This window comes from Azolla caroliniana, unplaced genomic scaffold (genome assembly GCF_043228905.1).
Source record: "Azolla caroliniana isolate FFs.n. ecotype wild unplaced genomic scaffold, voAzoCaro1.0.p SCAF_2, whole genome shotgun sequence".
In the NCBI taxonomy this organism is placed as follows: domain Eukaryota; kingdom Viridiplantae; phylum Streptophyta; class Polypodiopsida; order Salviniales; family Salviniaceae; genus Azolla; species Azolla caroliniana.
The window spans coordinates 3,746,780-3,769,890 of NW_028230437.1; the positions used below are offsets into that span (position 1 = coordinate 3,746,780).

General features: G+C 35.8%; 2 protein-coding genes and 1 non-coding gene across 4 annotated transcripts; 1 reads left to right on the forward strand and 2 right to left on the reverse strand.

The window, feature by feature from the left end:
• Positions 1 to 1,886: 1,886 nt before the first annotated feature.
• LOC147867120 (putative protein phosphatase 2C 63) lies at positions 1,887 to 5,717 on the reverse strand. Of its 2 annotated transcripts, none has more exons than XM_087314894.1 (4): positions 5,211 to 5,717; positions 3,910 to 4,277; positions 3,115 to 3,342; positions 1,887 to 2,560 (listed from the first exon to the last, which is right to left on the reverse strand). In XM_087314894.1, exons 1-4 carry the CDS (start codon positions 5,623 to 5,625, stop codon positions 2,276 to 2,278), a joined length of 1,296 nt encoding a protein of 431 aa, XP_087171020.1. In that variant the 5' UTR covers positions 5,626 to 5,717; the 3' UTR covers positions 1,887 to 2,275. The 2 variants fall into 2 exon arrangements, with proteins under 2 accessions (XP_087171020.1, XP_087171019.1); XM_087314893.1 differs by having other exon boundaries at positions 3,910 to 4,280.
• Positions 5,718 to 14,237: 8,520 nt separating this feature from the next.
• Positions 14,238 to 21,013, reverse strand: LOC147867121 (Cysteine proteinases superfamily protein). Its single transcript, XM_087314882.1, has 2 exons — positions 20,877 to 21,013; positions 14,238 to 15,316 (listed from the first exon to the last, which is right to left on the reverse strand). The coding sequence occupies exons 1-2, from the start codon at positions 20,963 to 20,965 to the stop codon at positions 14,449 to 14,451; spliced, it is 957 nt and encodes a 318-aa protein (XP_087171008.1). The 5' UTR covers positions 20,966 to 21,013; the 3' UTR covers positions 14,238 to 14,448.
• A 1,189-nt stretch (positions 21,014 to 22,202) lies between these two features.
• On the forward strand, positions 22,203 to 22,323 carry LOC147867122 (U5 spliceosomal RNA). Its single transcript, XR_015529419.1, has one exon. It is a non-coding gene; the product is annotated as a U5 spliceosomal RNA (small nuclear RNA).
• Positions 22,324 to 23,111: the final 788 nt, after the last annotated feature.

The window sequence follows — 23,111 nt, forward strand, 5'->3', positions numbered from 1 at the left end:
TGCCATTGTAGAATGTAGGGGTTGAACCCATGACCACCTGGTCTCCATTGGGCAACCTTACGAGCTGAGCTATACATCCATCTGGGCTCTCTCTCGTCGTAATTAGCTTATCCTATTGGTAAGTTGTTACACTACCACAAGCAACCAGGTCTTGGGTTCAAAACCAATTTTACCCACCGCTCTATTATATACTCCATTAATATCTCTTAATTCACTAGATGCCACTGTAGAACGTAGGGGTTGAACCCATGACCACATGGTCTCCATTGGACAACCTTACCAACTGAGCTACATCCATCTAGGCTCTCTCTCTCTCACACAAGCAACCAGGTCTTGGGTTCAAAACCAATTTTACCCACCGCTCTATTATATACTCCATTAATATCTCTTAATTCACTAGATGCCACTGTAGAACGTAGGGGTTGAACCCATGACCACATGGTCTCCATTGGACAACCTTACCAACTGAGCTACATCCATCTAGGCTCTCTCTCTCTCTCTCTCTCTCTCTCTCTCTCTCTCTCTCTCACATATGCGTTCACCTAATCTCTACTTCTACGAGCAGTCTTCAATATATCCCTAAACCATAAAATCAGAGGTGGGATTTCTGACAACTAGTGAACAACTCCATATGTTAGTCATAAAAGCGACTATATCGCCAAATTTTGCTCAATGAACATTACCTTGGGCAAAAGTGCTACCATCTATACTTGTCAATTTGAAAACCAAGTCATTTGGATCATGAGATATTATCATGAACCATCACAAATATTCATTATCCAAATCTAACATTTGACAGCCTTGATGGACATATCAAAGGATGTCTGTTTAGTTCCAAGATGACTAACTTAACAAAAACTTAGTTAAGCTTCTTTTCAACAAAGAAGGGGCTAAAATCAATGTAGGATGTGATATAGCCATGGGCCACATTATTGACCCATATGAAATAAAGTGCAAGAGTTGGTATTCTTATTAGTACTTATGCCTCCTTTAGACAATAATTTAAAAACTCATGATTGAATGCTAAAAAAGTAATATTTTATTTCGATGGATAAGATTGACACGCATTTAGAATATAGGCTATTAGAACCCTTCACAGACATGCAAATGATCTTTCTAGCACTACAGAAACCATGATCTTTGTAAAAACAAAAAACTAAATGTATATAGAGGTATAATCTTCCACTTACGCTAAGGGTATTCAAGTGGAGATGATTAATGGTGCTACGTAATAGGTTAAATCTTCAAAAGAGAAAAATAGCTTCATTGCATTGTGCAAGATGTGGTGGAGAAACTTGATGTTATAATAAGTTTTGTGGCAAGATCTTACACTTATTATGAACCTGCTCACTCTCCACATTTGTATAAAGAATATGTGCATCAAATTTACCCATATTTATTGGGCAAAGGTTTAGGAAAAACTTTTGGTTGTCTTGGACAATTTTGAATGTGCTATGACTATCTTATCTCTAAATTTGTAAATTTAAATTATAAGCGGTGAATATATATTCAACAACTATATATACAATTTGAATTGTGTTCCTATATATATTGTGTTCGAGAACACTCTAAGAAGCTCAACAACATGAAGCCCCTATATATAGACAAATAAACATGTGACATCACAACCTTTCATTTTTGGTTCAACAATGTTCATAGGCCGAAAAGAGCATGAATCATAAACTATAATCTATTATTACATGCATAGAGATGTCGTTTTTTGACAAGAATGTTTCTTTAGCCTATCATCTTTTGACTTGGTTGATGTAGAATAAAGTTTGCAAAAGTAGATATCGACAATGATAACTGTCCTACAAGAAGGTTATCCTAATGGAGATTAAAGGTCTTATGGCACATAAACAAAGAGCAAAAAGTGGATATCATTGTTTCCTAATGGAGATTAAAGATCTTATGGCACATAAATAAAGAGCAAAAGTGGATATCATTGTTTGTTACGCAATTTGTGTGTGCAGTGGATTCGATAATAAAGTTTAAGTTTACTCTTCTTTGTTCTCACATTTGTTCTTGCTTTAGACATGTGCCTTCTGTAACAACAATTCCACTAACTCACCCTTCTTTATCTAGCTTTTCGTAGAGCCCTAGTTTTTTACATTTGTTTCCTTGAGCTGGCTTAAGCAAAGTTATGGTGTTCCCCTCTTTCTTCATGAAGCTTTTTTCATGGCCTTGACTCAAAATTGGTGCATTTTAGATAGTAGCATAGATAGTGTATACATGCATACTGATGTCGATTAATTTAGCTTTACTTAATGTGTGATCAACCGCACATTCTGGTGACATTAATCAACGGCACATTATCTAGATTGCCAGAAGAGAAAATGTCCGGAGGAGCATTGACTCTCAATGAAACTCTTTCCTTGGAGGTCGACCTGCTATAAGTGGTGTGACTCATGTTATTTCCAAGATAAACCACCACTACACTAATATCGTCATGGAAACTTCGTCGTGCACCGGGTCTTATTGGTATAAGGTCTGCATAATGTAACTCTTTGTTTTTCGCAGCTTGCTTGAGTGCAATTGTCACTAACCTTTTAGCAATACCCTGCAAAGATAGTAAGCATGAAATGGTGTTGGATTAATCAGATGGGATTTATCGAAAGTAAATCAATGACAAAAGTTTGATTATGGCACTAAAGAAAAAGTCATTTGCCAAAATATGCAACAAAATGTAATACGACAAAAAATCTTCTAAACGAATGTGTTTAGCTTTGTCATAACTTCCTGCATTTACTTCATGAAAGGGAAGCTTAACCACTCCGATCAGTAAAAGACAATCGCTACAAACTCACAAAACATTTGATGAAATCTTGATAAACTATCGCTTCGATTTACTTCATGAAATATGAAAGGGAAGCTTAACCTATCCGATCAGTAAAAGACAATCGCTACAAACTCACAAAACATTTGATGAAAGCTTGATAAACTATCGCTTCGATTTACTTCATGAAATATGAAAGGGAAGCTTAACCTATCCGATCAGTAAAAGACAATCACTACAAATTCACAAAAGATTAGATGAAATCTCGATGAACTATCGCTTTGATTACTGCAAAAGAAACCAAACACCATGACATGCTAATGCATTATTTTGCTTACATTGCTTGGGCCTTTCTGTACAATGTCAACCGCTTCTTGGTCTGTCATCACATCCCACAATCCATCGGACGCAAAGATTAGAAATCGATCTGCAGAGCTGAGCAGCCTTTCGTGAACAGATGGTTTCGCCGACAGCACACCCTTTTCACAACACGCATTTGTACCTAAAAGAGAATCCGTATCCGAAGAGGGACGCTTCAAATACACATCCCCGATGGATCTTGAAACCTGTATTCATTTAGAAACAATCACATACAACATAAAATGCTTTAGCCACCATCAACATTATCAAAATGTGTACCAAAAACACCATCCAAATTTTGCAAATAAAAGAAAAGGAAAATTCAGTACTAACCAAGATGCAACTGAGACCCAAATAATCTGGATTTGGCAATGATAGGGAAAATGCAAGAAGATTAAGACGCAATTAACTACAGAAATAATGCAGGGAATAAAAGGCAAGTGTTCGCAATCAGAATAACCTGAGAGGAAATTTAAGGATATTGATCGTAGATTAGATGTATTAAGAAGTAATTCGACAATATGGAAAGAATTGATTAATGGATATATTGAAGAGACCATTGATCATAGACAGGAGCTATTGCAAATTGGAGTTTGGTAAGAAGTGATGAAAACACAAATCCTTGAAAAGCAAAATCACAGATAAAACTTGTAAATGTTTTTTTTGTAAATTTTTCAAAATTTTAAATAACTTGGGCAAATTTTAATTTTGATTGATTTATTGAAACCATGATTTAATTGCAAATTCTCCTCGAAAGTTGTTTTTTTACTCACTTGAATAATGCCTTTCACTCTCCACACACCATGTTTAAGTGTGACTATGTCTGAATCATCCGGATGTTGTGCTTTAAGCTCATCACGAACCTCAGCATAGCTAGCATTATGTTCTTGTGATAGCCTCACTGCTACCATTCCATCATTTTGCTTATTAGTCCCTAATACAACTCTTGAATCTCCTAGATTTGCGATATATAGATGATTTCCATATATGACCCCAACGAGGCAGCATGATCCCACAGACATCATACGAGGTTTAGACCGCCCATGTTTCTGTACTAAAGCCACAAACTCTTCTTCTATTGCACCAAATGCTTGCTTGAGAACTTTGGATGATATCATGCCTCCTGATTCTCTTGTGAAAACTGCTCAGGAATATACACAAATCCATGGTTGAGACATGAACAGAAACATGCCAATGAGACACTGGCTCAAAAATAACAAACATAAAACAAGATGATAATGAACATTAGGAGAATGGGTAATAACATGATAACTACAGTTAAAAATCATGTTGGCATATACTAATCAGTGTGTTAAGACATGATGATGGAACATGCTCATGAACATACTAACTAAGTTTAAACATGAAGAAACATGGCCAGAGAAACAGTAAACATGGCTAAGAATTGGTTCATGACACTTGTAAGTAGTAAGTATCATAGACAAAACATAAAAGGGAAATGGTGCCTATAGTTAAAAGAGAAGAAGAAAAAACTTGCACATGCTCATGAATATGGTGACTAGATTTAAGACATGATGGTAAGCTGGTTACATCATTGAGAAACATGGTCATGAACCCGGTAATGAGACATGCTCAGAAACATGGTAAACCATGGTTAAATAATTAAGAAACATGGTCATGACCTCAGAAGCTATGGATAAATCTATTACATGGTAAAACATGTTCATACAGAAGCTAACCATTGTCAAATCATTAAGAATACATGACCCCAGTAACCATGGACAAAACATGGTGAAACATCCTCATGTGCATCATAACCATTGTTAAATCATGGAGAAACATGGCCATGAACAATGGTAACCATGGATAAAAAGTGGTGACATATTATGCTCATAAACATGGTTAAGACACACTAAAAAATCATGAAGAACCTGAATATTATTAACTATGATTAACAACAACATGAGATGTGAAAATCATGCAGAAACATGGTAATTATGATAAAAAAAACCATGAAGAAACATGGTAACTGTGGTTAAAAAAAATGAACAATGGCTAAAACATGAAGGCATATGGCATAGAGCTAGAGTGAATTCCTAAGAATTCTTCTTACACTCGATCTTCGGAAACAGGCATTTGGAGATGAATCGCGAAGCATCAGGGCCACCATGGCCATCATAAATACCGACAAAGGTACCAGATTTCCCTATCTTAACCTGGCATTGATCTTCAAGAGAAGCATTAGCTTGCACCACAGCCATGGAGATGAAACCAACATTATCTCCAGAGCTCAATTCTGAACCTTTCTTGACGATATCTTTATGCCACAAAAGATCATCTCGAAGATGAAGGTGAGAAGGGTTACGGTTATAGTTAGGGTTAGGGTTAGGGTTATGGTTAGGGTTAGGGTTATGATTAGGGTTAGGGGTAGGGTTAGGGTGAGGATGGCATGAATCCATCACTTTTGTACCAATTTGAATGTAATGATTTATAAGCTTCTTACAAGAAGACAAGATGTTCATCTTCATGACTAATCTCTAGGCTAAGATCAGAAAGAAGAAGAAGAAGAAGCAAAGGGAGTGAGAGCTATATCTCTTTTTCTGTCAAGTCTCAAGAAGTGCTTGTCTACAGAAGCGGGGCGATAGTGATTACTTCTATGATTTCAGCGGGCTATGGAGACATGGCCATTCCTGTATCTCTCTCTCTCTCTTCTCTGTTTTTCTCTTCTGCAGAGGAGAGGAACAGAGTAATGGTCGAATAAAAAGTTTTTGCTTTTGCTTTTGCTTTTGTTAAGGTTTTTGTATTTATATTTTTGGCCCTCCTTTTTAAAGTATTTATTTTTGGTGTACTTCTTCTTTTGAGAAGAAGAGGCCTACTACATACATACATGAACCGTTTAAATTTTCATTGTTTTAAATATTAATTTTCCAAAAATTTAAAGATTTTCTAAAAATGTGAGAACAAAGCTTTAAAATGGAAATATTGTTTAAAAAATATTTAAAACTTTAAAATAAAATTTTTAAAAATTTAAAACTATTAAACCATTTAAACGTGGTTTCTATTCTTCGAAAACCGAACCGAACCGTTTTTAAAATTTTGAACATGAACCGAACCGTTTAAACCATTAAGCCGTTAAGCCACAATTTCACGGTTCAGGAATCGTTGCCGATTGTGACATATATATTATATCCTTTTTAAAAATTAAAAAATAAATAAAAACTATTAAACCATTTAAACGTGGTTTCTATCTATCGAAAACCGAACCGAACCGTTTAAAACAACTTGAACATGAACCGAACCGTTTAAACCATTAAGCCGTTAAGCCGCAGTTTCACGGTTCAGGAATCGTTGCCGATTGTGACATATATGTATATATATCCTTCTTCTTTCTTTCTTCTTCTTTCTTCTTCTTCTGGGTGGCTTCTTCTGTAGCACGTTTGCGAATCCGAGACAAGAATATCTTTTATCGAGAGAGACGTGTGTATATGCGTGTGTGTTTTTGTGCGTGCGTCTAACTCAATCTTGCTCTTCCACAACCGGGGCCCCACGATTGATCCTTTGGTACTACGGTCCGTAAGTTACTTCTGTCTTCTCACACCTTGGGAGAGATAGACATGCAACAATGTTTGTGGCCCCTTTGGCGCGCTCTGTAGACCTCTGTTCCTGATCCTCCAAAAGGCCAACGAGTGTGTCCCCTCTACCTAACTCATTATTCTCACAGTAAAGCAAAGGGGAAACAGTACACTTTTGCTTCTTCTTTTTATGTTGTTGCCGTGCGGAAGACGGAAACTCCCAAGTCACCATATGTTTGACATTAATTTGCTAGAATTTCCACAAAAGTGCCCAATACATACACACCACACCTCACCCTTCACGTTGTTAAATTTGACAAGGTGCTTCTGAGATGTGTAATCAACTTATATGTGCCACTTTTTCGATTTCACACTGTCAGTCGCACAATGACATCCAGTGCTTTTTATGGGATGTGTAATCAACTTACGTGCGTAATGTTTTCAATTTCACACTGTCAGTCAAACAGTGACATCCAATGCTTTATATTTCATAATCCAATTCAGTGCGTCATTTACCAACTACCTCTCTGAATTGAGTAAAGTTTATATGAGAACTCAAAGTCGTGGCTATACAAATTTGTAAATGTGTTTAGCATATGTTACCATCAAGAAAAGGTGACCATTGTGCCATTCATGCTTTTTTGTACTTCCTAGCTTGGGGAATTGCACTCCCATTTGTTCTCACTATGCAACAACCAATACCTACTTACTTGTCCCTTATATTTATGATTTTGGGGTTTTTAATACTTTGGTTGCCCAACAAAGAATAGTTTATATTAGTAAAGTTGAGAAGCTTTTATCATCGACACCATTTACACATAATACAGTTATTTTTAGCATAGTTGTTTAGAGTACGTTTAGAATACTCTGAAGTATTCTACACTTATTCTACGTTTTAGAACTGCCGTTTTTAAAATTTTGATGTATTCTACGTATTCTAAATTTTTGATGTATTCTACGTATTTAACAAGTATTTATCATTTAAAAATAAAATCTTTTTTTAAAAAATAAAAACTTTAAATTTTAAGAAATATTTAACGTATTTTACAAGTATTCTACATGTATTCTAAGTATTCTACATGTATTCTAAGTATTTAACGTACTTTATCTATAAAATACGTATTCTAAGTATTTTTTTTTTAAAGTTAGAATACTTGTAGAATACGTATTTTATTGTACGCGTATTTTATGCTAACTATTTTACAACAATGATTTTTAGTATGTTTGAGAAATATCCACCTTTTTCACAAGTCATGAAGCTTGATCAATCATTATCACGATAAGGCACCCTGCCATATTTTAATGTAGATTTTACAAAGAGTGGATATAAGGTCAATGACCCACCTCCCCTTGGGCCCCTTTAGGTTGAGGTTGAGAAAAAGACTACTAGATAATGCAAACTTTTAACTAACAATGGCTTCTTGATTTGTTGACGGGATGATTCTCACATTGCGATACGGTTACACATAGAACTTCCTAGGACCTTTCACATGACATTGAAAGACATTCAAACAAAAGCCTTAAATATGTCGATGATTCAAACCCACATGATTTATGTCCATACACATTAACATGATAATCATAGGTATTAACCGTAGCGCTGAATCATGATCAAGTTGATATGGATAAAGCTATTGGGATTGAGAACTTAGTTATTTCCAATAGTTGATAATATTGTATTGAAGAAAAAAAATATATGTATTCTATTGTAATTTGCCCCAATTCTTCTTTGAAATTGTAAAACCGCAATGTGTTACTAGGTGTCATTTTAGCATAACTAAAAAACAATACACCATTCAAGCATACATACATCCAACATCGAAGTTGTTCAAGAAGAACAATTGTGAGTTACAAACTTACAAGAAAAAAAAACGGTTCATTGTTAAGAGAAGCTTTATTATTACTTGAGGAGCATGGCCTAATTAATTAGTTTGTAGTGAAACCCATTAATGCACTACATGATAGGTTCAAATCCTAAAATGGCAATAATGTGGTCCATATGAAGAAAGAGTCAAAATGCTTCTTTAAGATGATATAGTCTACATGCAAATGGGCATGGATGGACCCACCCTTCACAATATAACATTATATTGTTTATGCAATATCGTGTAGGAATAGATGACCTACTTCATGCGAAAAAGTGTTCCACATCAATAATCAATATCACAATCCGTAGCACTTAGGGGTCACCAAAGTCTAACAAACTAGCTATGGCATATGATTCTTATTGAACGAGTTGTGGAAGCACTTGATATGTCAATGTTAGAGAATGTAGTAAACAAGGGATAAATTAAAAAATCATTAGGAATGCTACAAATGTGAAAGTGTGGCCTCAAAGGGAAACACTTTGAAGTTAAACATTTATGATACAACAGAAAGAAACATCATGTATCCTCGAGGCATGATTGGAAGAGTTTTTCTAGAATCATATTGGGTTACCAAATGTACCTTTGTGTGATCAATTTCGAGTAAAATCAAGCCCATGCAAGGGCCAAGTATTTGCTACTATAAACCATCAAGGACCCATTTAAAACTTAGAAAACCCATGACGACATGTTTTAGGGAGTATGAAAATCGAGGACTTGCTTTCATATCAAATACGAGCATAGAGGGAAGAAAACATCAGTGACCAATGTTCACAATATTCACATTGATTGACTGTGCGACCTTGCCTATGCATGTTAAACGACATTGATTGGTCTAGAAAGTGTTATGGAAGTGCATGGTAGGTACACAAATGGCGATGCTTACACTTCTTTAATTTATCATGGCACGATTCAAGTCCTATGAATTTAGTACAACATTTAAGGACAAATGTTTTTATGTTGCATTAAGTTTATTAACCTAAAAAACACTTTATAATAGTGATAATGGTCACTACTAATGATGGGGTTGTCATGAAATGAGAGTTACAAGTCAAACTTGAATATATTGATAATAACTAAGGTTGGGAATTTACACTGATATATATATATATATATTATATTATATGGGCTTTCTAGAACTTTGATTTTTAATCTTGTGGTTGGTCATGTGAGAATCTTTTAGTTGTCTGAATTGTTTATTAGTCTATTCTAATCTTTAGGAGTCTTACATATATTGCAAGTTTTGAATGAACTTGAGACTTGCTTAGATTGTTGACCTAAATGAGAGTTTTTCTAGTGCCACATTCCTCACATGAAATGTAAGAAACTATGTTGTTCAGCTTTGCAAGATAAAAACAAGTGTATCTCAAGTACAATAGTAGCCGTGCCATTTGTTCTATCCATGATTGCATAAGGATATTATACAAGTGTTCACCTAAACATATTACCAAAGGAAGTTGATCTATAACAACAAATACTATAGATCGCCATATCTAAGAGTGGCTCTTTTTAACCAACGTAGAAAAAACCACACCTCTAAGATTGCTTATCCATAAACTCTTATAGAAGTGTAGAAAGGTTATGTAAGTTTCTTGAGAATAGACATGATAAAGTGTTTTTTAAAAGGTGTGAATGAGAATATTGCTTGTGCACGTAAGTTGCTTCAAATTTTATCGACTACATTTTGACATTGAATCCTTTATGCATGCATATATGTGTAAATTTTAAGTTTGACATTAATAAAGTAGAAAATGAGGCCCATCAATGGAAGCTGAACCAGAAGTTTGACATAGTTCTCACGTGCTATCGTTATTGCTATTATGCCGACTTAATGCAAACAGTTAATACTTTCTTTAAGGATATGATGATTAAGATTTATAACAAAAACTTAAAGACAAAATTTTGCTCATTTGGATTCACAATATTTATTTTGTGAAGAGATATAAGATTCCTTTGTTTGAAAGGAACATGTCTTACTACATGTGGATTGATTTGATATTTTGAACTTTCATACATAGACAAATGAGAGGATGTTAGAGCCAAACCATCCTTGCACCCATCCAATATCAACAAACAAACACAATAATTATTTCAATCTATCAATATTTAATGTCTTTTTTTATATGCATGCTTGTCAATGGTCATATACACAATAATTGGTCCACGAATCTATCAACCTAAGTAAAAGTGTAATACATGTTATAGTTTACCATATTTTTTGTGTGTTTGTGTAACAACAAACACATGTGCAACATGCTTTACATATGCTACTCATTCTACCAAAATCTCTAATGGCTTGGTTGATATGTGTATGGCTAATAAATAAATCGAGATCATTTTCTTGTATAGCAATATGTAAGCATATCCTTGTCTTAAATGTCTTTGTTAAAATACTAATAAAGAAAGGATAACTTTCATAATCTTGATTCTTGATCATGAAGGTTTTAGGTGGAAAGAACAATACATATTAAAATAACTTGTTAACAAATGCTTTCTCCAAATTAACGAAGTTATGAAATGTCAGAACTTCGATTGGGATAAACTTTAAGAAATGGGATATGCTTAAACTCTTCATGTGATCTAGATATGTTTAAACTCTTCATGGATCTGGTATTTCTGTCTACAAGGTTTCGAAAGGACTATTAGTAGGAGGTTTCCTAGAGGTGGTTGGTACAATTGTGAATCTCCTATGGTCGAAGGTTTATACAAGTGTTCTCCATCAGTTTAATATGCACAATACTAAGTTAGGATGACATAAACATATCAAGTAAAGCAATATAGATCTAGAGTAGAAGATGACAAGGAATACCAAAGTCATTGTGGCCAAATATTGTAATGTTAAATGCGTAATTCTGCATGAAAATCAATGTCCAATGAATTGCCAATAAATTTCTCCTTTTCACAAAAGCCTTAAAATTGAGAAGCAACATCTCAACAAAGAGCACCCAACTTTGTCGCACACCAAGAAATGCTCAAGCACGCTAAAAAGTAAATGCATCGACAATAAGAAAGAAGAAAAGAACATATTGGTTGACACAACAAACCTAATTGAGAAGCTTGTTTAGAGCTATAAAACTTGAAAGGACTTGTGTATGTAGTTCAAGAACTTATATGACCAACCAAATGTGGGGTACATTAGGCATCATGATTCTCTTTCATTTATATTTACTATATTTCATTGTTTGTTTGTTTGTAATGTAACGATAAAAAGACAAAACGGAAAGTTGAAATGAAGAGCTAAGCTCGTTTGAAATTTTCTTTGTTTAGATCTTTCATAAAATTTGCTATGGTAAAGTAGATGAGCAAAGAGAAGGTTACGAGTTCTTGAAAGGTACTACAACTTTGTAGGAATTCTTGAAAATCATATAGTATCCTCATATACGAAGCATCACAAAGTGACATGTTCTTCTTCTTTTGGTACGTTACGGCAACATAGGTCACGTCTTTTGGTTTGATGCTCAATAATTGGCCAACCCCTAGCCTCCAATTTGAATGTAAGTGAGCGCACATGCATTAATGTGACAACACATCTTGTTGATTTAGGCATGTGGTTGCAAGATCTTAAACATAGCTCTATTTTGTGTCTTCATTTTGTGTGGAGCATTTCCAATCTAGTTGAGTGAAAACAAGTACTCACATTATCTTATCTTTGTCTTTTCCTATAAGTGGACATTTTAATATTCTTTGCCATGCCATCTTCCAAACCGTAATTGGATGTCTTAGATCCATGTGGTGAAAGAAAGAAATTTGCGTTTGAAGTTTTTATGTGATAAGCATCCAATTTCTCACACAACCTTGGGAAGTTGATTTTGTGAGATTGCCCTTGTGTCAAGTGCATTGTCCGAAAATCTTTAGAATGCATAGACTCCATCATCCTTTTTCTCGAGTTTTATGTTATAAGCATCCAATTTCTCATGCAACCTTGCGAAGTTGATTTTATGACGTTTCTCTTATGCTCTACTACATAGTTCTAAAATATTTAGAATGCATAGACTCCATTATCCTTCATTTTGTCTCTAGAAGCATTAAGAAGTTCCGGGTTGCATCTTAACACATTCTCCATAAACCTATGTTCCATTAAGTATAGTGTGCATTACTCATGCATTTGCCATTGAATACAAATACTCTAGCGCCTCATCTTTGAGTTGTACTCAAAGAGGCATAGGTCCTCAATTCTTTTGGTTGTGTTGGCTTCCATTCTCCTAATTGTCAATTCCAAGGCATTTAAACTTAACACATAAATGGAGGCACAAACTTTTTTCTTGTGTATTTTCTCCATGTCATTCATAAGCGTCTCAAACTACTTTCTCCATAAACCTATGTTCCATTAAGTATAGTGTGCATTACTCATGCATTTGCCATTGAATACAAATACTCTAGCGCCTCATCTTTGAGTTGTACCTCAAAGAGGCATAGGTCCTCAATTCTTTTGGTTGTGTTGGCTTCCATTCTCCTAATTGTCAATTCCAAGGCATTTAAACTTTATGAACCACTTCAATTGCCTCTTTGTCATAATACATCATTGCCTAGTCTCTTTTAACTTTGGTTTCAATTGCAACTTTTGATCATGGTCAAGTTTGATTGTTGGGCCCCTATGCTTATAGAATTGTTTTTACCCTATCTAAAAGCATTTGCAAGCTCCTCTTAGTATAGATCAAAAGCACGACATCATTTGCATAAATGAGAGGAAATATTGTGGAGTTCCCAAAGGCTGATTTTGTCCTCATCTTCTCCTAGGTCTTTTCATATGAAAATTTTCAAAGTTGGACAATATATTGGCTTCATAAAGTAAGTGATAGAGGGATTAAGAGATCTTTTAGAAAACTTTGAGAAGTCTTCATGTTACAACTTACTTGCTGGTATAAGCAAGCCATCATCTCTTTCACACATATTGGTACTCTCAAGAAGAGAGAAATCCGACTTATAGATATTCCACATTGAGTTTTTCCATCCATTCTATTAACCATGTCTCAATAATCTATAGAAAAATCAACACAAAGGTTTTCCTTTAAATAACCTCTCCTCCATTATGACCCATATACAAGCAAGATGATCAATATCATTGTATTTAGGTCAAAAACTTGCTAGCCCCACAATCCTCTTGTTCAATACTACTTTAGCTTACCCATTGAGCTAAAGTTTAACGAAAATGTGTGATGATTGGTGGGCTAATACTTATCATTTATGTTGTATGTTGCATTGATCTGACTACTTTGTTAATATCGAGGAATGCCATCATTTGGTTTAGTAATTCCATCCTTTAACCAGTGTGCCAATCCATTTTAAAAGTTATCATCATAAATGAACGATATTAATGGGCGTTTGTCGAGTAATTATGTGATGAGGCTTAGTTGCTTCATTTATACATGATGTTTTGTTGTAGCCATTGCAAAGTGGCTTGTAACATATGAGTTGTATATTATTCCACGTACTTTTTCTTAACTAATGGAAGTAGAATTTTTTTGGAAAAAATAAAAAAAATATGAACGGTATTAATAGAAAAACAGTTACATGAGTAAATGTTTCTAATTAACAAAGCCAAGGATATCAAAAATCAACCCCCTCATAAAATTCCAAAAAGTAAACATGTACAATTAATAATCTTATTTGCTCATGGAGTTTCATCTAATAAAGCTTTTGCATATAATATTGAATGGAGTAGAGGCAAAGGCTTCGTAAGTAATGAATTATTAGTTCACCATGTTACAAATAACCTCTTTTTTTTTTAGTATTTTGACAAACAATACAGTTTGCTTGCTATACCATACGATACAACAGCTCTTTCACTTTTACAAACAAATGGAATATGCAATGGTTTAACAAGTTTTCTTTTTTTTTAAATGAGTTAAATAGCTGTGAAAACATATGGTTTCCACAATTTCATTCTCATCTAAAGCTACTATCAAATGTCTTTTTACTCTGAGTTGTCTAGCAATAAAGGAACAACTGAATTATAGTGTTCTCCAAGCCCAAAAGCATGACGATGATATGAGAGCCGGAGGCTAGAATTCATATTTTTGCCATATTGTTTACCCATTTCAACCTCAGGAAGGCTACTTGAGTACACAATTATATGCTTTTGTAAAGAGTGTGCAAGAGCATCCAATTCTAGATGTCCTCCCCACGATGCTGTTGACTCAACCTGATGACAATATCTCTCAAATACAGCTTCTTCATTCTCATTAACATCATTCTCATCAGTATCCCCAACCACAACAAATGGAGCAAAATCTTTGGCATGACTCCGCATATAAGATGCTGCTATCTCTCTCAATTTTTGGAATGAGAACTGTATAGAAGAAGTATCTGGGTAGAGAGCTAGTTGATCCTCTAATGCTCTATACAAGCAATGCCCATCCGGTTTCATCTCCTTCAGTGCTAACCCAAGTGGTCGTAGCTTTCCTTCAAGCAATTCATTTTCCACCATCCGATCACTCACTACATTGTTCTGCTCTTCTTGAATTCTTTGTTCTCTTTCAGCTTCTTGGTTTGCTCTCTTGTCACGCCTTTTCTGGGCTTTGGTTGGTTTTAGTGGTTGAGTTCCAGACGATGTAGAAATAGCACCAAATTCTTTTACTAGTCCGTCAATACTAGTGTTGCTCTCCTCTTTATTGGCTCCTAACTCTGACAACTCCTTTGCATGCCTCTCACGCATCTTTGTCTCTTGCTTCAAAATATCTTCTTCCACCTGTCTTTTCTTTGCCTTTTGTTCTGCTTTGCTCCCTTTCGCTGCTGCTTTTTTTAGAGCTATCTCTCGGTTTTGAAGTTCTTTGATCTCTTTCCTGAACATACAACTCTCTCTCTCTCTATGTGGAAAAAAAAAATGATGGCAATAAAGGCAATACAACCAAGACATTACCCACTTTTAGATACAAGGGAGAACCAATACAAGTGGTGCAAAACTTCAAATATCTTGGTATTAATGTCCCATCGACAAATAGGCTCAATGTATGCTATGAGTCTAGACTTCAAGTGGTTGGAATAATAATTATATGTTTGAGAACCAATGCAATCAAAGTGATACACGAAGATGGGAAGTGAGATTTCATGTCATTCAGTGCTATGCCTAATGGAATGGAAGTGTGGAGTAGCACTATCTCACTTAGTGCATGGAATAAAATACAGAAAATCCAAAAATTGTTTATATGTAGACAATTGGGGGTAAATTCCTCAACATCCTATGTCATGATATTAGAAACAGGTGCTTGGCCCATAAAGGTACAAGCCATGCAAAAAGTATACAAGTTTATCGGAAAAGACAAGAATATGTCTGATCACCGATTGCTAAAACAAGCCTGGAACATAGGATGCATGATACAAAAAACCAATAAGTGCAAAATCCTTTCACCTGCCTAGGTGCTTGACATTATGAAATGGTTTAAAAATAGGGAGTAAAGATCTATTGGAGCTCTCTAGTGATGCTATGAAGTGTCTGATCGTCAAGGATAGATTAAAAGAAGCACTAAGGATGAAGTGACAAGACGCTAAAATGTCAAAATTGGGAATATTACATTGCAAATATTACCCCCACCCAATGTTGGCCCCAATACAAGGTCAAAATGCCAGAATGTATCCAACCACATCTTACTAACCCCATAGCTCTTTTAGAGCCTTAACACTTCTCCAAACTCGCTCACACAAGCTATGTGTTGAGATAGGATCATGGCTTCATCACCCTAGTATGAAGATAAGCAAGGTATGCAATGAAAACATAGTGAAGGATGAACATCACTTCTTGCCTGCTCAGCGTATAAGGTAATTTGTGAGAAGTATGATGAGTTATTAATAATTTAAGTGTCATAATCGAATCCTCACCAAGAAGAGTAAGCACATATGTGTACATTATTTTCACAAATAATTTTTACTATATAGTAGCCCCTATTCTCAGGAAAGAATCATCACATACAAGATGATATGTTTATTTCGTCCCATAGATAAAAATTTGGCTTGCTTGTGGACAATAAAAATTCTATTCTAATCTCTCTCTAGCCCTAACCGCAGCATTTTTATTTAGTATGGATTACAAAAATTTGCCCATAGTTGTAACCATGACTTGCCTCATAGGGCGATATTGCCCCCTCTTTCTGAGACACCCTTTTCTGTTTTATCAAGATGGGCTTACCCTAGCAGTAAGCTATTATTCTATGAGCATCCCTATGTCTAACCCATTTTCGACACACCACATATCATTTCTCTTAAACTGCATGCCAAATCGGTCCATTGGAATGACAACCTCACTGCATGCCAAATCAGTGCATTCAAGTCTCTCTGTCTAACCAATTCTTGTCACACAACATACCATTTCTCTTAAACTGCATGCCAAATCAGTGCATTGCAATGACAACCTCACTACCTCCAAAGCTGTCTCTCTAATTGACTATGCATGTTTTGCCTTGAATAAGTTCACTAACATGGGCATTGTACCCTTCAGATATGCTCTAACCTATGATCATTTTCAAACTTCCTCTCCCACATTTTGCAACCCCGATCTATCACTACACATTTCTTTCTCACTGACAACGTCCATTCAAGTGTGCAGCATTCATGATAAAATTCTTAAACATTGGGAGTCACTTACCAACGTCACCAACACTACGTCAAAATGTTCCACTCTGGTCGAATGTTTGCAAGGTGGCATGTTAAAAAATGTGTGGCCTTTCTTGTTTCAGTGTACCAGAAGCAAATAAGCATGTGAATTTGGAATGCGCATATGTGGAAATCAGACATTATTCTCAGGAATTTTTACAAGGTTGTATTACCTTTCAAGAACTCCTAAAAAGTGTGGAACCATCACTGACAACAATAGGCATGCAGTTTGCTTTTCTTCTTGACCCCAGAACCAAAACCATGGAAGATGGAAACAATTTTAGTTTCCCATTACGACTTTTTCTTTGATTTTTATTTGGAGACAACATTTTAAGATGCTGCCTCCTGTTCTGTCCCACATAAAATTTTGGGCCCCAATAGATGCTTCTATATATATATATATATATTGAGCATATAGGAGAAACCAAAAATCAAGCTGATAACAAACTCAAGATTCAAGTGGAAGGGGTTGTTAGGCTGGGGTTGCTGAAAGTTATCAGGAAGCAGAAGTCTTAGAAGACAAGGTCAAGAATAATACCTATCTCCTTCATCTTAAATATTCCAAAGGAAGACCAAAACCGGCCATCCAATTTGTTAGCATAGGTGACACTGTGTTAAGCTACCCAGTTGAAATATTCCAAAGAAATAATAAATATGCAAAGAAAGAGAAAATATGCCATCCCATTGGTTGACACAGGTGATTCCATCTTAAGCTACGTAGTCATCTCCTTTAAGGCCAAGATCGCCTCCCAAAAATACCTACGCTGCCACACCAAGGATTTCATGTCCCACCACCTTGTGGCGCTGATCAAGCAAGACCGTATTGAATCTCTTCAATGAGAGATTGATGACATTCAAGAAGACAATGGGCTTCACAGCATGAGCAAACTCACTATAGAGAAGGTAGAGGGTGTGATGAAGAAACGTGATAAGTAAGCCTCCTTGGTGCCTGATTGCCACCAAAGTAACGACATGCAGAAGTGGTGAAGTTCGTGAGCACTGCCTACAAAAGAAAATTACTTTCAAGGTACACCAAGAGGGCTCCCTTCCACATGGAACACTCCCTCAAGTAATGAAGTTAACAACACATTTTATCTACTTGAGGAAATCCTCCACTGGCATCACTCAATAACATCTTTTATGGTGTAAGTAACAAGCTGAAACAGCTTTCCAGTGAAGTCATGATGATGCATCAAGGTCGGGAATGGATGATTCTCAGAGGCCAACTGATCAATCTAGTGTTTGATGTCCCAAAGCCTCACCAACTGAGTAGATCAGATGGTCCACTCCATAGTAACCAGACAATAGAATAATGACCAGAGTGTAATCTGTATCTGCTCACTAACGAGTTAAATCAACAAGATCAGAGTATGTTTGAATAGAATACTCTTTACTCTTGTTGATGTAATGGGATGATTCCAACACATGGATTGATTGATCAGACAATACAAAACTATAGTCTGATCAATATATTTGTGAGTTTGATCATGATCACCTCAAACATGGGTAGATTAGCCCTCATAAACTAAGTGACATATCATTCTATCAGATCAATAACCTAACGGTTTCCATATTTTCAAGAAGACAAGCAACCTCGCATATTCTGTTAATAGCTTCAGAGTATCCACGAGTTTGAGTAGCTTAATCACAAGTCAGCAAGAATCAGCTCATCGTACTAATTCCATGTTCCCAACAGTCTATGAGAAGTAAGTCATACACCCCATGATCATCACAAGTAGTACTCGTCCTAGAACTAACTCATTATGTTAGAGTAACCATGCTCTAAGTTGGCCAAAACCATCTAATCCCAATGATCTCAACCATTACCGCTTCCAACCACACATTGGCATCCCCACACCATTTGAAGCAGGAAGATAACTGTCTCTCTTCTGTACACAGATATGTTAATCTCGCTATTGAAAACAGATAGTGGAGAGGCCTAAAGATGGAAGATCTGTATATTCCCTGAACTTGCTAAACTTTATATGTCAAACCATTGAGATGGTGGGGGCCAAAAGCGCACCTCCACAGGTTGTTCAAGACAGTTTATGGCATCTGGCCTATGCTGATTTTGGGTGACTGTGCTCTACCCTGGTGAACCCATGCAGGTGACTTCAATGTGAGAAGGGGCCAAAGATGAATTCGTTCATGATCCGCCTGCCTAACCAGTCAAAGATGGCCTAGCCTTGCCTCCATCATGCTTTACTAGTATTATACAAATTTGAGCAAGGTCTGGTTTGAGATAGATTCGACCTTCCCTTATGTCATATTCATGGCTTTGGATCCCAATGAATACCTTGTTAATGACTTTACAAAAATCTAATCCATCAAGTGAAGTCTAGTGATAATCTTTAGGATAAATCATCATTATGCATTTCATCAGAGAATGTGATACATTCTTTTGGTAATGTTGATTCTTGAAAGTAAGTAACAAATCTAGGAAAATGATAAACACTACTTCTGAAGATAATAAAAAACTGATGTGTTCAAATATGCCTCCACGAAATAGTTTGTTCTATAAACCACTGTGGGGATCATAGTGCCAAGTAATCACACTGAAAGCTTAATCACAGGATAGAAGCAAATGCCTTCAAGCTGCAATGAAAGTATTTCATGTCTTCTCTCTTTGGCTGCTTGCCCTGGAAAAACTAATGTACCTAGCTACGGAAGGTTATCTGTGCGCTCCTTCCATATGATGAGCAATAACTTTGCAACTGACTGAGGATCGTGACCATGAATATGAGAGTCATAAATATAACACGAGGTGATGCTAGAAATGGTTGCAAATGTAGCATCGTGTCGATGATCATCCAAGGCTTTGGAAAGAAACATATCCATTTTTCCCTGAGAGAGTCAAGGAAACCTTCTTCCTAATAATCACGCCATCCTCAAGCTTCAAGGCAGGATGGCTGTGATCAGTTTCTCTCACAAACAGGATGTCTCTAAGGGCACATGGTTTTGGATTGTTGGGAAGAGGTCATACCTTCACAATCTGAACTCCAGAAGCTAATAGTATAAGTGGCCAAGCCATCATCCGAGATTTGAGGTTCTGATGGTGTCTATCTCTCCAGAAATCACCAGCACCAGTAGTCACGAGGTCCTTTGTCTCCTTCAATTTTACTTCTAATTTTCATTTAATTTTGCTTTATTTTCATGCATCCCCTTGCGATACACTCTGAGTGTAACACTCTACGGCAATGCTCCTTATTCAATCACATTTAGACTAGTTCTCCTCACATTAATCTCTACACACTTCTTTCAACACACTCTTAGCCAACATATAATGTGCAACCTCACTTGCAACATTCATTAATAAAACTCATGAGCATCGGGAGTTCACATCTCAACTCCACACACACACACACACACACACACACACACAATGCAAAAATGTTTTGATTATGTCCCAGAACATTCAGGACATGCTCGCTTTGGTCTAAAGCCCATAGGTGGCAGTTTGAGTGCGCTCTCTCTCTCTCTCTCTCTCTCTCTCTCTCTCTAGTTTGAGTCTTATTTTATTTTATTTTTACTTTCGATGAATGGGTAAATACCCCATTTTTGTTGTAAACCAATTGTCTCATGGGCCAATTGTGGTCTTAGAAGACGTTAATCTCTCTCTCTCTCTCTCTCTCTCTCTCTCTCTCTCTCTTATCATTTCAATTCGTTCCATCTCTCTGTCTCAAACAATTTTAACCAACCATCTGTAGTACTATGCTTAAAAGAAATGGGAAATGGAGAGAGGAAGGAGGGGCTTACTGATGGCGAGACAAGATTTGATCTCGAGACTCCATATCTTCTGGTGCTGCTACTTGATCTGCTGCTGCTGCTGCTGCTGCGGCCGCCATCGCCCGCAGATCGCAAGACCTTCACAGAAGAGAATATACAAAGCAAATAATAATAATAATAATAATTAAGGTCAAGAATAGAGATAAATTTGTGATATAATTTTCTTTTTATGTTGTATTTTTTTTTCCCCCCTTTGTTTAAAGTTTAAAGTTTATACATGTACATACATATTTATTGTAAGAGCTTTTGCATTTAAATTTTTTCCACACCAATTGGGATTAAAAATTTCTCCTAATACAAATATTTGTTATTGCATAATCCCATTAGATGAACAATTTCTAAGCTATTTTTATATATATCCAACAATGAAAGTTTTTCCTTCTAATGACTCATAGATAGCTTCACCTTTATTATGGTCGTTTTATCATTGGGCTTGATCTTCAATGTCTATAGCTTCCTTTTTGTACTCGCAGATAGTGCACATGCATGACTTTGATGTATCTAGTTCCAGCCGTTTTCATATGTATTTTCTTTCAAACGTGGCACAACAATATCACTTGCTTCTAAATGACAAAGATCATGTGATATCTAGAACACGTTGTCACTAAGATAATTGGAGTATGTTTTCTTTAGTTGGCATTGAACTTCATTGGGATAGTGTGGGTCGAGCATAAAGTGAACTATTTCTTTTGCCATTTTCTAAATAATTACATGTGTTGCTTCTTTTGCAAACACCCAACCCCAAATTTTGGGGCATTGGAATAACTTCGACGACCCATTTACAAACAACAAAAATCCTAAAAGCACAATGCAATATGTAATGTGAAATCATAACATATAAATCATGTTAGTTTTGAAAATATGGCTAGAAGGACACCACAAATGCTAGAAAACTGTTAATCCATGACATGTACATAGATTCCACAGTCCGATCACAACAATGTTGAAATCGACTATAAGTTGGTAAATTGCACAATTGTAAGAAAACTTGACGACGACCATACTATTTCTTGATCATTACTTGTGCAATTATGATGTTTGAATAATATGATTGTCCAATATATGTGTTTGTGTGATGAAATACCATGCCAAAAGATAAGCATGATATGCATATATTTTACGTGTCTTCTTGAGTTAACATGATATCTTTCGTTAGAGAAGATGTTATGAATATGATTTGAGCAATTGTGTGTTAAACCCATAGTGGAAAAGGGAACTAAAAGCATGAGTGAGGTGACATTCTTTAGCTATCCTATATGCAAGGGCAAGGCGAAACTTCAATTTTAAAAACAAAAAATTAGTTGATGAGCACAAGTTGAACTGTTCTTTTGCCTTTTATTAAAGAACACCATGTGTTCTTGGATGTTCCATTGCAAAATAAATAAAATGTTGACGACACAATATAATATTTATTATGAAGTTATATTGTAAATTCATTATAGTTTTGAAAATATGGCAATGTGGATATCACAGACAATCGTAAAAATGTTCATTCATGGCATGTATATAGAGTTTGATCACCACGATGTTGAAAGGGAAAGCAAATTGGCGATTATTGCAGTGTTTGGGAAGCTTGATACATATTGTACTATTCCTCAATGATTAATTTTGCGATATTGATGCCTAGTAACATGATTGTCCATGATACCATTCTAGAATGTTACACATTTGCTTGACTCAACATGGTACCTTGCCTAGAAGAAGCAATCAAGATGGCATGAATGATTGTGAAATATGAATGGGAATGTTGGGTTAGGACATGAAAAGGAGTCACAAGCATTGATGGGAATTGGTTTTCAAATATACGGGCAAAAAAATTTGTATCTCTTTTCAACTAGGGGCATGTAGTAATAACTTTAATAAAGTTTTGAGGGTCATAATTAATCATATACCTAAATGTGTGAATGGTATGTGAAAATGAACCACTAAAATAAACGCGCCACGTTTTGATAACTTCCATTTGTTTCATTCATTAACATATATCGTTGTGTCTTTGACATATGTATCTGTGAAACAACCATATTCAGAAAAGGGAACTCACGAAATTCTCAAGAAACAGACTTGATTCGTCGAGCTAACTCGTTCGTGGATATTTGGGGGAAGTAGTAGACTCATGCGACGCCTTTGACTTAATCAAGTGAAGACCAACGATATGTACACTATAAGGTTGCAAGTGAAGGAAGTGGATACATACACAAATATCAT